The sequence below is a fragment of the Coregonus lavaretus genome (assembly GCF_964263955.1).
Source record: "Coregonus lavaretus genome assembly, contig: HAP1_SCAFFOLD_8474, whole genome shotgun sequence".
Lineage (NCBI taxonomy): Eukaryota > Metazoa > Chordata > Actinopteri > Salmoniformes > Salmonidae > Coregonus > Coregonus lavaretus.
In genome coordinates this window covers 7335-20850 of record NW_028156370.1, presented here as the reverse complement: position 1 = coordinate 20850, position 13516 = coordinate 7335, and the positions used below count along the sequence as shown (strand labels likewise).

The window sequence follows — 13516 nt, the reverse complement described above, 5'->3', positions numbered from 1 at the left end:
CTGAACCTGGAGTCAAGTGGTCCAAGATGGAAGGTCCTCTTACTGAGCGTGCACACATTGAGGTCACGAGCTCCTACACAGTCCTTGTCATCCACACCGTCAACAGACTTGACACTGGCAAGTATGTGTTGACTCTTGAGAACGTCAGCGGTATGAAGTCTGCTTTCATTAATGTCAGTGTGTTGGACTCGCCAAGTGCCCCTGAGTGCTTTGAAGTCAAGGACATTACTAGAGATTCTGTATCACTATCCTGGGAGCCTCCACTGATTGACGGTGGAGCTAAGATCACACATTACATTGTGGAGAAGAGAGAAGCTCAAAGACGGGCCTTTACCAGTGTTTCAGATAACTGTGGAAGAAATAGAATGAAGATTGACAACCTTGTAGAGGGGGGACTTTACTATTTCCGTGTGCTAGCTGTTAATGAGCTTGGTGTGGGTTTGCCAGCTGAAACACCAGAACCAATCAAGGTATCACAAGCTCCTTTGCCCCCTGGTAAAGTTACTGTTGTAGCTGTCACTCACGACAGTGTGAGTCTGTCATGGGAAAAGCCTGATGATGATGGTGGTAGCAAAATCAAATGCTACACAGTGGAAATGCAAACCAAGAGCGATGACAAATGGACTGTGTGTACTGAGATAAGGGGATTGGTATCAACTATTGATGGACTCTTAACAGGCGAGGAATATTCATTTAGGATTAGTGCGGTCAATGAAACAGGCAAGAGCGAACCTAAGCTACTGGCAGAGGCTGTCGTAGTAAAGGACAACACAGTGGAACCCGTCATAGATCTGATGTGCAACACATTCAGTGTCAAGGCAGGAGATGATCTGAAGATCGATGTTCCATTTAGAGGCAGACCTGAACCTGACGTTTCATGGAAGAAAGATGGTGCTGAATTGAAGGAGACAACCAGGGTTAGCTTTCTAACATCTAATAACTCATCAAAAATCACTATCAGAAACACAACCAGGGAGGAATCCGGGAACTATGAGATCACCTTAACCAACACAGTTGGCAGAAAATCAGCGGTAATAGCTGTTATCATCTTGGATAAACCTGGCCCACCAGGTGCAATCAAGGTAGATGAAGTGAGCGCTGACTATATTTCACTGTCTTGGGATCCCCCACGCTACGATGGAGGATGTCCCATCAGCAACTACGTTGTAGAGAAGAGAGATACTACCACTACAACCTGGAAGACTGTTTCAGCCACAGTTGCCAGAACATCTATTAAAGTTCCTCGCTTGACACAAGGCACTGAATATCAATTCCGAATTGCAGCTGAAAACCGCTACGGCATGAGCCATGCTGTGGAATCTGATCCAGTTGTTGCACAGTACCCCTTCAAGACACCTGGCCCTCCCACTACCCTCCAAGTTGCCCAAGCTACAAAGTCCTTCATGTTGGTTACATGGAATGAACCAGCCAGTGACGGTGGAAGTCCAATCATCGGTTATCACCTGGAAATGAAGGACTATAGCAGTATTCGCTGGACAAAGACTAACAGAGGACGTCTCATCGCTGAAACAGAATTTAAAGTGAATGGCATTGAAGAAAGCCTGCGGTATGAATTCCGTGTTTCTGCTGAGAATATTGCCGGCGTTGGACCTTGCACCAAAGCTTCCGATCCCGTAGCCGCAAGAGATCCATGTGATCCTCCTGCTAACCTTACAGTCACAGACATCACAAGAACTTCAGTTTCTCTTACTTGGTCCAAGCCAGAGAATGACGGTGGAGCCAAGGTGACTGGCTACATTGTTGAACGCAGGGAGCTTCCGGATGGATGTTGGCTAAAGTGCAATTTCACCAATCTCCAGGAAACACGCTTCGAAATTATAGAACTTACGGAAGACGTACAATATGAATTCCATGTCATCGCGAAGAACTCAGCTGGAGTACTCAGTGAGCCATCACAATGCACAGGTGCCATCACAGTCAAGGATGACGTGGTTCTACCTCGCATTGTCTTGGATAACAAGTATAAGAAATTGGTCATTGTCAAAGCTGGAGATGTTCTGAGAATCGATGCAGATATTTCTGGGTGTCCGCGTCCAGTCATTTCATGGTCAAAGGATGGTGAAAGGATTGAGGCCAAGGCAAGAATAGAGATCACTTCAACACACGGCACCAACACATTACTAGTCAGAGACACTATCCGAAGAGACTCTGGCCAGTACATTGTAACAGTACAGAACATTGCTGGTACCAGGTCCTTGTCTGTCAACTGTAAGGTTCTGGACCGCCCTGGACCATCCTCTGGGTCATTGGGTGTCACCGGTCTGACAGCAGAGAAATGCACTTTGACCTGGGGACCACCTCAAGAAAACGGTGGTGCAGAAATTATGCACTATATAGTTGAGAGATGTGAAACCAGCCGTGTCACCTGGACTTCAGTACATGAAGACATGAAGGCTACAACATGCAAGGTCACCAATCTGCGTAAAGGAAAAGAATACATCTTCAGAGTAAGGGCAGTGAATGAATATGGAGAAGGTGAAGCCTTGGAGAGTGAGCCAACCATGGCCACAGATCCATTCACTGTCCCCGCTGCACCGACAGATGTTGAAATCACCAGTATAACAAGTGAGACGATGACAATCTGTTGGAAAAGACCTGAGTCCGATGGAGGAAGCAGCATTTCTGGCTACGTTATTGAGAAACGAGAGAAATCTGGATTGCGCTGGGTACAGGTGAACACGAAGCCTGTGTATGACCTTAGGGTCAAGGCATCCAATCTCTGTGAGGGGTGTGAGTATGAGTACAGAGTCTATGCAGAAAATGCTGCAGGCTTGAGTCCCCCAAGTATTCCTTGCCAACTGACAAAAGCGGAGGATCCACAATTCCTGCCATCGCCACCAGCTAAACCCAAAGTCATTGACTCAACCAAGACTTCTGTAACTCTTTCATGGAATAAGCCATTGTTTGATGGGGGAGCTGCTGTAACAGGATACTGTGTTGAATGTAAGAGAACGGATGAAGAGGACTGGTGCGTCGGTGTTTCAAACACAGAGAACACTGAATTCACTGTCATTGGATTGACATCAGGAGCAGAATACATATTTGTTGTCAAATCCATCAACAAGATTGGTGTCAGTGAGCCAAGCCCTCCCACTGATCCACAAGTAGCTGAGGACAGAGAAGAGGAACCACAGTTTAATATCAGCAATGAGATGCGAAAGACTCTTCTCGTAAAGGACGGCGGTTCATTCACCTTAACTGTGCCATTCAGGGGCAAGCCTGTTCCTAACGTTATGTGGGACAAGGCAGATGTTGACCTGAGAGTGAGGGCCAGTATTCATACCACTGATACCGTCACGTCTATCACAGTGGAACAAGCAACAAGAGACGACTCTGGAAAATATACGGTGACTTTACAAAACGCTGCTGGAAAAGTCACATGTACATTAAACGTCAGGGTTCTTGACTCTCCTGGCCCGCCATGCCGTGTTGGGGTCAAGGATGTTACCAAGAGCTCTGCAACAGTTACATGGGATACCCCAGAAAACGAAGGCGGCGCTGCGGTCACAAACTACCTTGTTGATATTCGTGAGGTGAGCAACAAGGGATGGACCAGAGTCACAGATTCATGTCCTCGTCTGACCTACAGAGTGTCAGACCTACAAGAGGGAGGAGTGTACTACTTCAGAGTCACTGGTGAAAACGAGTATGGAGTCGGCGTACCATCTGAGACCAAAGATGGAACAAATATTACAGACAGGAGTGACACGAAGCCACTGGCCAAGCCAGTAAATGACAACACAATGGAACCCGTCATAGATCTAATGAGCCACTCATACAGTGTCAAGGCAGGAGATGATCTGAAGATTGATGTTCCATTCAAGGGAAGACCTGAACCTGAGGTTTCATGGAAGAAAGATGGTGCTGAATTGAAGGAGACAACCAGGGTTAGCGTTCTAACATCTAATAACTCATCAAAAATCACTATCAGAAACACAACCAGGGAGGAATCCGGGAACTACGAGATCACCTTAACCAACACAGTTGGCAGAAAATCAGCGGTAATAGCTGTTATCATCTTGGATAAACCTGGCCCACCAGGTGCAATCAAGGTAGATGAAGTGAGCGCTGACTATATTTCACTGTCTTGGGATCCCCCACGCTACGATGGAGGATGTCCCATCAGCAACTACGTTGTAGAGAAGAGAGATACTACCACTACAACCTGGAAGACTGTTTCAGCCACAGTTGCCAGAACATCTATTAAAGTTCCTCGCTTGACACAAGGCACTGAATATCAATTCCGTATTGCAGCTGAAAACCGCTACGGCATGAGCCATGCTGTGGAATCTGATCCAGTTGTTGCACAGTACCCCTTCAAGACACCTGGCCCTCCCACAACCCTCCAAGTTGCCCAAGCTACAAAGTCCTTCATGTTGGTTACATGGAATGAACCAGCCAGTGACGGTGGAAGTCCAATCATCGGTTATCACCTGGAAATGAAGGACTATAGCAGTATTCGCTGGACAAGGACTAACAGAGGACGTCTCATCGCTGAAACAGAATTTAAAGTGAATGGCATTGAAGAAAGCTTGCGGTATGAATTCCGTGTTTCTGCTGAGAATATTGCCGGCGTTGGACCTTGCAGCAAAGCTTCAGATCCTGTAGCTGCAAGAGATCCATGTGATCCTCCTGCTAACCTTACAGTCACAGACATCACAAGAACTTCAGTTTCTCTTACTTGGTCCAAGCCAGAGAATGACGGTGGAGCCAAGGTGACCGGCTACATTGTTGAACGCAGGGAGCTTCCGGATGGATGTTGGCTAAAGTGCAATTTCACCAATCTCCAGGAAACACGCTTCGAAATTATAGAACTTACGGAAGACGTACAATATGAATTCCATGTCATCGCGAAGAACTCAGCTGGAGTACTCAGTGAGCCATCACAATGCACAGGTGCCATCACAGTCAAGGATGACGTGGTTCTACCTCGCATTGTCTTGGATAACAAGTATAAGAAATTGGTCATTGTCAAAGCTGGAGATGTTCTGAGAATCGATGCAGATGTTTCTGGGTGCCCGCGTCCAGTCATTTCATGGTCAAAGGATGGTGAAAGGATTGAGGCCAAGGCAAGAATCGAGATCACTTCAACACACAGCACCAACACATTACTAGTCAGAGACACTATCCGAAGAGACTCTGGACAGTACATTGTAACAGTACAGAACATTGCTGGTACCAGGTCCTTGTCTGTAAACTGTAAGGTTCTGGACCGCCCTGGACCATCCTCTGGGTCATTGAGTGTCACCGGTCTGACAGCAGAGAAATGCACTTTGACCTGGGGACCACCTCAAGAAAATGGTGGTGCAGAAATTATGCACTATATAGTTGAGAAATGTGAAACCAGCCGTGTCACCTGGACTTCAGTACATGAAGACATGAAGGCTACAACATGCAAGGTCACCAATCTGCGTAAAGGAAAAGAATACATCTTCAGAGTAAGGGCAGTGAATGAATATGGAGAAGGTGAAGCCTTGGAGAGTGAGCCAACCATGGCCACAGATCCATTCACTGTCCCCGCTGCACCGACAGATGTTGAAATCACCAGTATAACAAGTGAGACGATGACAATCTGTTGGAAAAGACCTGAGTCCGATGGAGGAAGCAGCATTTCTGGCTACGTTATTGAGAAACGAGAGAAATCTGCATTGCGCTGGGTACAGGTGAACACGAAGCCTGTGTATGACGTTAGGGTCAAGGCATCCAATCTCTGTGAGGGGTGTGAGTATGAGTACAGAGTCTATGCAGAAAATGCTGCAGGCTTGAGTCCCCCAAGTATTCCTTGCCAACTGACAAAAGCGGAGGATCCACAATTCCTGCCATCGCCACCAGCTAAACCCAAAGTCATTGACTCAACCAAGACTTCTGTAACTCTTTCATGGAATAAGCCATTGTTTGATGGGGGAGCTTCTGTAACGGGATACTGTGTTGAATGTAAGAGAATGGATGAAGAGGACTGGTGCGTCGGTGTTTCAAACACAGAGAACACTGAATTCACTGTCGTTGGATTGACATCTGGAGCAGAATACATATTTGTTGTCAAATCCATCAACAAGATTGGTGTCAGTGAGCCAAGCCCTCCCACTGATCCACAAGTAGCTGAGGACAGAGAAGAGGAACCACAGTTTAATATCAGCAATGAGATGCGAAAGACTCTTCTCGTAAAGGACGGCGGTTCATTCACCTTAACTGTGCCATTCAGGGGCAAGCCTGTTCCTAACGTTATGTGGGACAAGGCAGATGTTGACCTGAGAGTGAGGGCCAGTATTCATACCACTAATACCGTCACGTCTATCACAGTGGAACAAGCAACAAGAGACGACTCTGGAAAATATACGGTGACTTTACAAAACGCTGCTGGAAAAGTCACATGTACATTAAACGTCAGGGTTCTTGACTCTCCTGGCCCACCATGCCGTGTTGGGGTCAAGGATGTTACCAAGAGCTCTGCAACAGTTACATGGGATACCCCAGAAAACGAAGGCGGCGCTGCGGTCACAAACTACCTTGTTGATATTCGTGAGGTGAGCAACAAGGGATGGACCAGAGTCACAGATTCATGTCCTCGTCTGACCTACAGAGTGTCAGACCTACAAGAGGGAGGAGTGTACTACTTCAGAGTCACTGGTGAAAACGAGTATGGAGTCGGCCTGTCAGCTGAGACCAAATATGGAGCAATGATTACAGGTATACTAGAACTGAAAGTCCAAATGTAAGCTTTAAAATATTTGTGTAAGATTTCATTTTAGTGTGTTATTTAAAAACGGTAGTTTCTTCTCGATTTCAGAAAAACCCAGCCCGCCACCAACCATCGAAGTCACCGAGATCACCAAGGAAAGTGTCTCACTTGCATGGGTCAAGCCTGAGAATGACGGCGGTAGCAGAATCACCAGTTATCGAGTCGATGCTCTTGAGAAGGGTCAGGATAAATGGGTGAAGTGTGGCGTCACCAAGAGCGTCCATTTTGTGGTGTACGACCTGAAGGAAGCTACTGAATACTTATTCAGAGTTCGTGCTGAAAACCACGCTGGATTCAGTGACCCTACAGAAATGGCTCTCCCTGTGTTAGTTAAAGGGCAACTTGGTGAGTTGTTGCCCAGCCCTACATTTACAGTTACTAAGGGTAGAGAATTGCAGAGCATAACCCAAGATAGGTAGTGTACTGCATTCATAACCCAAGAGAGGTAGTGTACTGCATTCATAACCCAAGAGAGGTAGTGTACTGCATTCATAACCCAAGATAGGTAGTGTACTGCATTCATAACCCAAGATAGGTAGTTTACTTCATTCATAACCCAAGATAGGTAGTGTACTGCATTCATAACCCAAGAGAGGTAGTGTACTGCATTCATAACCCAAGAGAGGTAGTTTACTGCATTCATAACCTAAGATAGGTAGTGTACTGCATTCATAACCCAAGAGAGGTAGTTTACTGCATTCATAACCCAAGATAGGTAGTTTACTGCATTCATAACCCAAGAGAGGTAGTGTACTGCATTCATAACCCAAGAGAGGTAGTGTACTGCATTCATAACCCAAGAGAGGTAGTTTACTACATTCTTTGTGTGAATCTGGAAAACGAATTCTTACATGTAGATTGTTTCATTTTGATCTGATACCCTCAATTAAATAATAAGTCTTCATTTGTCCCCCCCCTTTTTCTGTCTTTCAACAGAACCTCCTGAGATTAACATGAACAAGTTCCCTGACAATATGGTCTACGTCAGAGCAGGATCAAACCTGAAATGCGAGATCCCACTTACCGGAAAACCTGTGCCAAAGATTTATCTTTCAAAGGCTGATGTTGTGTTGAAGTCAACGATGAGATTCAACTCTGAAGTAACTCCCGAATATCTTATCATCAATCTTCGTGAGAGCGCTGCTACTGATTCAGGAAGGTACGACATCTGTGCCTCCAACTCCAGTGGAGCCTGCAGGTCTTTTGTGAACATTATGGTCCTGGATAGACCCAGCGCCCCAGTTGGTCCTGTTGGAATGTCTGAGGTGACGGAGGACAGTGTGAGTCTGACGTGGCTTCCTCCTCATTATGACGGTGGAAGCCCCGTCACAAACTACATAATACTGAAACGAGAAACAACAAGCGCCGACTGGACTGAAGTCTCCTCAGTCGTTGTGAAATGCACAATGAAAATCATGAAGCTCGTAACAGGACTGGAGTACCAGTTCAGAATCAGGGCTGAAAATCGCTACGGCATCAGTGAATACATCGACTCTCCAATCGTCAGAGTGGATCTCAACTACAGTAAGTTTTACGCTACTCTATTCATGTTTTGTGTTTGTATTTTATATACAGTACCAGTCAAAAGTTTGGACACACCTACACATTCCAGGGATTTTCTTTATTTTTACTATTTTCTACATTGTAGAATAATATTGAAGACATCAAAACTAGGAAATAACACATATGACAGGAATCATGTAGTAACCAAACAAGTGTTAAACAAATCAAAATATATTTTATATTTTAGATTCTTCAAAGTAGCCACCCTTTGCCTTGATGACAGCTTTGCACACTCTTGGCATTCTCTCAACCAGCTTCATGAGGTAGTCACCTGGAATGCATTTCAATTAACAGGTGTGCCTTGTTAAAAGTTAATTTGTGTAATTTCTTTCCTTCTTAATGTGTTTGAGCCAATCAGTTGTGTTGTGACAAGGTAGGGGTGGTATACAGAAAATTGCCCTATTTGGTAAAAGACCAAGTCCATATTATGGCAAGGATAGCTCAGATAAGCAAAGAGAAACGACAGTCCATCATTACTTTAAGACATGAAGGTCAGTCAATCCGGAAAATGTCAAGAACTTTGAAAGTTTCTTCAAGTGCAGTCGCAAAAACCATCAAGCGCTATGATGAAACTGGCTCTCATGAGGACCGCCACAGGAAAGGAAGACCCAGAGTTACCTCTGCTGCAGAGGATAAGTTCATTAGAGTTACCAGCCTCAGAAATTGCAGCCCAAATAAATGCTTCACAGAGTTCAAGTAATAATATAATAATATGCCATTTAGCAGACGCTTTTATCCAAAGCGACTTACAGTCATGTGTGCATACATTTTTACGTATGGGTGGTCCCGGGGATCGAACCCACTACCCTGGCATTACAAGCGCCATGCTCTACCAATTGAGCTACAGAGGAGTAACAGACCCATCTCAACATCAACTGTTCAGAGGGGACTGCGTGAATCAGGCCTTCATGGTCAAATTGCTACAAAGAAACCACTACTAAAGGACACCAATAAGAAGAAGAGACTTGCTTGGGCCAAGAAACACGAGCAATGGACATTAGACCGGTGGAAATCTGTCCTTTGGTCTGATGAGTCCAAATTGGAGATTTTTGGATCCATCCGCCGTGTCTTTGTGAGACGCAGAGTAGGTGAATGGATGATCTCCGCATGTGTGGTTCCCACCGTGAAGAATGGAGGAGGAGGTGTGATGGTGTGGGGGTGCTTTGCTGGTGACACTGTCTGTGATTTATTTAGAATTCAAGGCACACTTAACCAGCATGGCTACCACAGCATTCTGCAGCGATACGTCATCCCATCTGGTTTGCGCTTAGTGGGACTATCATTTGTTTTTCAACAGGACAATGACCCAACACACCTCCAGGCTGTGTAAGGGCTATTTAACCAAGACGGAGAGTGATGGAGTGCTGCATCAGATGACCTGGCCTCCACAATCACCCGACCTCAACCCAATTGAGATTGTTTGGGATGAGTCGGACCGCAGAGTGCAGGTGAAAGCAGCCAACAAGTGCTCAGCATATGTGGGAACTCCTTCAAGACTGTTGGAAAAGCATTCCAGGTGAAGCTGATTGAGAGAATACCAAGAGTGTGCAAAGCTGTCATCAAGGCAAAGGGTGGATATTTGAAGAATCTCAAATATAAAATATATTTTGATTTGTTTAACACTTTCTTGGTAACTACATGATTCCATATGTGGTGTTTCATAGTTTTGATGTCTTCACTATTATTCTACAATGTAAAAAATAGTAAAAAAATAAAGAAAAACCCTTGAATGAGGAGGTGTGTCCAAACTTTTGACTGGTACTGTATATATGTAAATGTGCATACGTAACAAATATACTTGTGTCAGATCACTAGGGGGCGCTGGACTAAGCCACCCCTTGTGTCAGATCACTAGGGGGCGCTGGACTAAGCCACCCCTTGTGTCAGATCACTAGGGGGTGCTGGACTAAGCCACCCCTTGTGTCAGATCACTAGGGGGTGCTGGACTAAGCCACCCCTTGTGTCAGATCACTAGGGGGCGCTGGACTAAGCCACCCCTTGAATTGATACAGAATACCTGACAACGTATTATTGTACAGGGTAAAAGATACCACCTGTCACATACTGAATATGCTAAATGTTATTTTCTTTAATCTTAGCCGTCCCTGAAGCTCCATCACCCCCTATCGTTACATCTGTAACCAGAGAAAGCATCACTGTCGCCTGGGCGGAGCCTAACCGTAACGGAGGAAGACCAATAGTTGGATACCATCTTCAGATGAAGGACAAAAACAGCATCCTGTGGCAGACGGTTAACAAAACCGTTATCCGTGCGACACACTTCAAAGTGACAAACGTCATTGCAGGTCTCATCTATGAGTTCAAGGTAGCAGCAGAAAACGCAGCTGGATGCAGTCCCCTTAGCAAGATCTCAGACGCTGTCCTGGCAATTGATGCTTGTGGTAAGGCGACTTGGTTACTTTCATTTCTTTATCACATGGTGGTGGTCCATCACATTTATTTATTACCTAGTGGTGGTCCATCACATTTATTTATTACCTAGTGGTGGTCCATCACATTTATTTATCACCTAGTGGTGGTCCATCACATTTATTTATTACCTAGTGGTGGTCCATCACATTTATTTATCACCTAGTGGTGGTCCATCACATTTATTTATTACCTAGTGGTGGTCCATCACATTTATTTATTACCTAGTGGTGGTCCATCACATTTATTTATTACCTAGTGGTGGTCCATCACATTTATTTATTACCTAGTGGTGGTCCATCACATTTCTTTATTACCTAGTGGTGGTCCATCACAGTGTGGCGTAGTCAGCAGGATTTAGTTATATCTGTTAATCATTAAAACCTCACGTTACACTTGCTTTCATTTCTTTTTTCAATATCACTGTGTACTCCTTTTTAAACATTTCTAAATCAACAACTGTATCTGAACTTCTAAATCTTTTTTTGCAGAGCCTCCAACCAATGTCCGGATCACTCACATCAGAAAGACTTCCATCAGACTTGAATGGCTGAAGCCTTCCTACGATGGCGGTAGCAAGGTCACAGGATACCTGATTGAGAAGAAAGAGGGTGAAAGAGACAGGTGGACGAAGGCCAACTTAACCAACGTTTCTGACACACACTGCACTGTGACAGACCTGAATGAGTGCGTGGTTTATGAATTCAGAGTCATGGCAAAGAATGCAGCTGGATCCGTCAGCGATCCGTCCGACACCGCAGGCCCAGTGATGTGTGTGGACACGGACACTTATGAAGAAGATTAGAAGTTTTTATTTGAGAAGTTGATTTGGTTTAATCGTCAGAGGCTATGCCGGTGTTGTTGTGAAAGTGGTTAAAAATTGCAGTTGTTTCTTTAAAAGTTGAGATAGTAAGTAATTGATGTGGTCACTGAAATAGCGATATGTTTTGATTGGTAGAACATGTTTTCTGTTCTGATTGCTGATTTGAATAGCAGAGACGATTTTTATATGCTCCCAAGTATTGTCTGACGTGTCGGGAAAATGGTCAAAATAGTTGATTTGTGTGAGAAATCACAGTGTTTACAGGTAGAATGTTGGATGACATCACTTGTTTATTAATGTTTTAGTGTGAGTTTTAGAATGTTGAGGAAATCCCATGAAACAGTTTGTGTTTGCACATTTTTATGGTGTTGAATGGTTTTTGGTGTACTTTTTACCCCTTTTTCATGATATACAATTGTCCCATCGCTGCAACTCCCGTACGGACTCGGGAGAGGCAACGGTCGAGAGCCATGCGTCCTCCGAAACACGACCCTGCCAAGCCGCACTGCTTCTTGACACACTGCTCGCTTAACCCAGAAGCCAGCCACACCAACGTGTCGGAGGAAACACCGTACAACTGGCGACCGTGTCAGCGTGCATGCGCCCGGCCCGCCACAGGAGTCGCTAGAGCGAGATGGGACAAGGACATCCCGGCCAGCCAAACCCTCCCCTAACCCGGACGACGCTGGGCCAATTGTGGGCCGCCTCATGGGTCTCCCGGTCGCGGCCTGCTGCAACACAGCCTGGGATCGAACCTGGGTCTGTAGTGACGCCTTAGACCGCTGCGCCACTCGGGTGACCTGGTGTTGATAGATTTAACGGTTTAAGAGAATTAGTGGTCTAAAGATAAAAAAATTAGCAAAAGGCAGAATTGTGTAGAATAACGGTAGTGGTGTTGCCTCTACTCTCTCTCTGTCTCTCTCTGTCTCTCTCTCTCTCTCTCTCTACTCTCGCTCTCTCTCTTTCTCTCTCTCTCTACTCTCGCTCTCTCTCTCTCTCTCTCGCTCTCTCTACTCTCGCTCTCTCTCTCTCTCTCTCTACTCTCTCTCTCTCTCTGTCTCTGTCTCTGTCTCTGTCTCTGTCTCTGTCTCTCTCTCTCTCTCTCTCTCTCTCTTTCTGTCTCTGTCTCTCTCTCTCTCTCTCTCTCTCTCTCTCTCTCGCTCTCTACTCTCGCTCTCTCTCTCTCTCTCTCTCTTTCTCTCTCTCTCTCTACTCTCTCTCTCTACTCTCGCTCTCTCTCTCTCTCTACTCTCTCTCTCTCTCTCTCTCTACTCTCTCTCTCTTTCTGTCTCTGTCTCTCTCTCTGTCTCTCTCTGTCTCTCTCTCTCTCTCTCTCTACTCTTTCTCTCTCTCTCTGTCTCTGTCTCTCTCTGTCTGTCTCTGTCTCTCTCTGTCTGTCTCTGTCTCTCTCTGTCTGTTTCTGTCTTTCAATTAAATTCAAAGGGTCTTTCTCTCTCTCTCTCTCTCTCTCTCTCTCTCTCTCTCTCTCTCTCTCTCTCTCTCTCACTCTCTCTCTCTCTCTTCATGATGCTTTATTGACATGAAAAACATTGCATCATTATTGCCAAAGCAATAAGGTATACAATATACACTGTAATAAAATAATGAATAATAATAATATAAAACGGTAGTAAAATAACAACAATAAAATAATAACAGTCAATAGTAGAAATACAAAATCAATAAATAACAGGGACAATAAAAGGCTGACCATGCTACTATTATTACTACTAAAATGGCTGCTACCACCACTATTATTAACACTAATACTACAACTATCCCTGCTACTACCATTACCACTAATATCTCTACCTACTGCATACTAAAACTATAACTAACTGTCATCATCACCATTACATCCCAACTACCATCATCATTACCACCACTGCCATGATCATTACTACTACTACTACCACTACTACCACTGCATCATCATTACT

General features: G+C 45.0%; 1 protein-coding gene across 1 annotated transcript; it reads left to right on the top strand.

Moving 5' to 3' along the window:
• The first annotated feature begins 5363 nt into the window (after positions 1-5363).
• LOC311126432 (titin-like) lies at positions 5364-11916 on the top strand. Its single transcript, XM_084200432.1, has 5 exons — positions 5364-6708; positions 6809-7105; positions 7697-8284; positions 10423-10725; positions 11245-11916. Exons 1-5 carry the CDS (start codon positions 5400-5402, stop codon positions 11556-11558), a joined length of 2811 nt encoding a protein of 936 aa, XP_084056558.1. The 5' UTR covers positions 5364-5399; the 3' UTR covers positions 11559-11916.
• The last annotated feature ends 1600 nt before the right edge of the window (positions 11917-13516 follow it).

Coding starts and splice junctions, on each gene's coding strand:
- LOC311126432 (XM_084200432.1), top strand. CDS start 5,400: ATGAAGGCTACAACATGCAAGGTCACCAATCTGCGTAAAGGAAAAGAA. Junction 7,106..7,696: donor GTTAGTTAAAGGGCAACTTG/GTGAGTTGTTGC, acceptor GTCTTTCAACAG/AACCTCCTGAGATTAACATG. Junction 10,726..11,244: donor CCTGGCAATTGATGCTTGTG/GTAAGGCGACTT, acceptor CTTTTTTTGCAG/AGCCTCCAACCAATGTCCGG.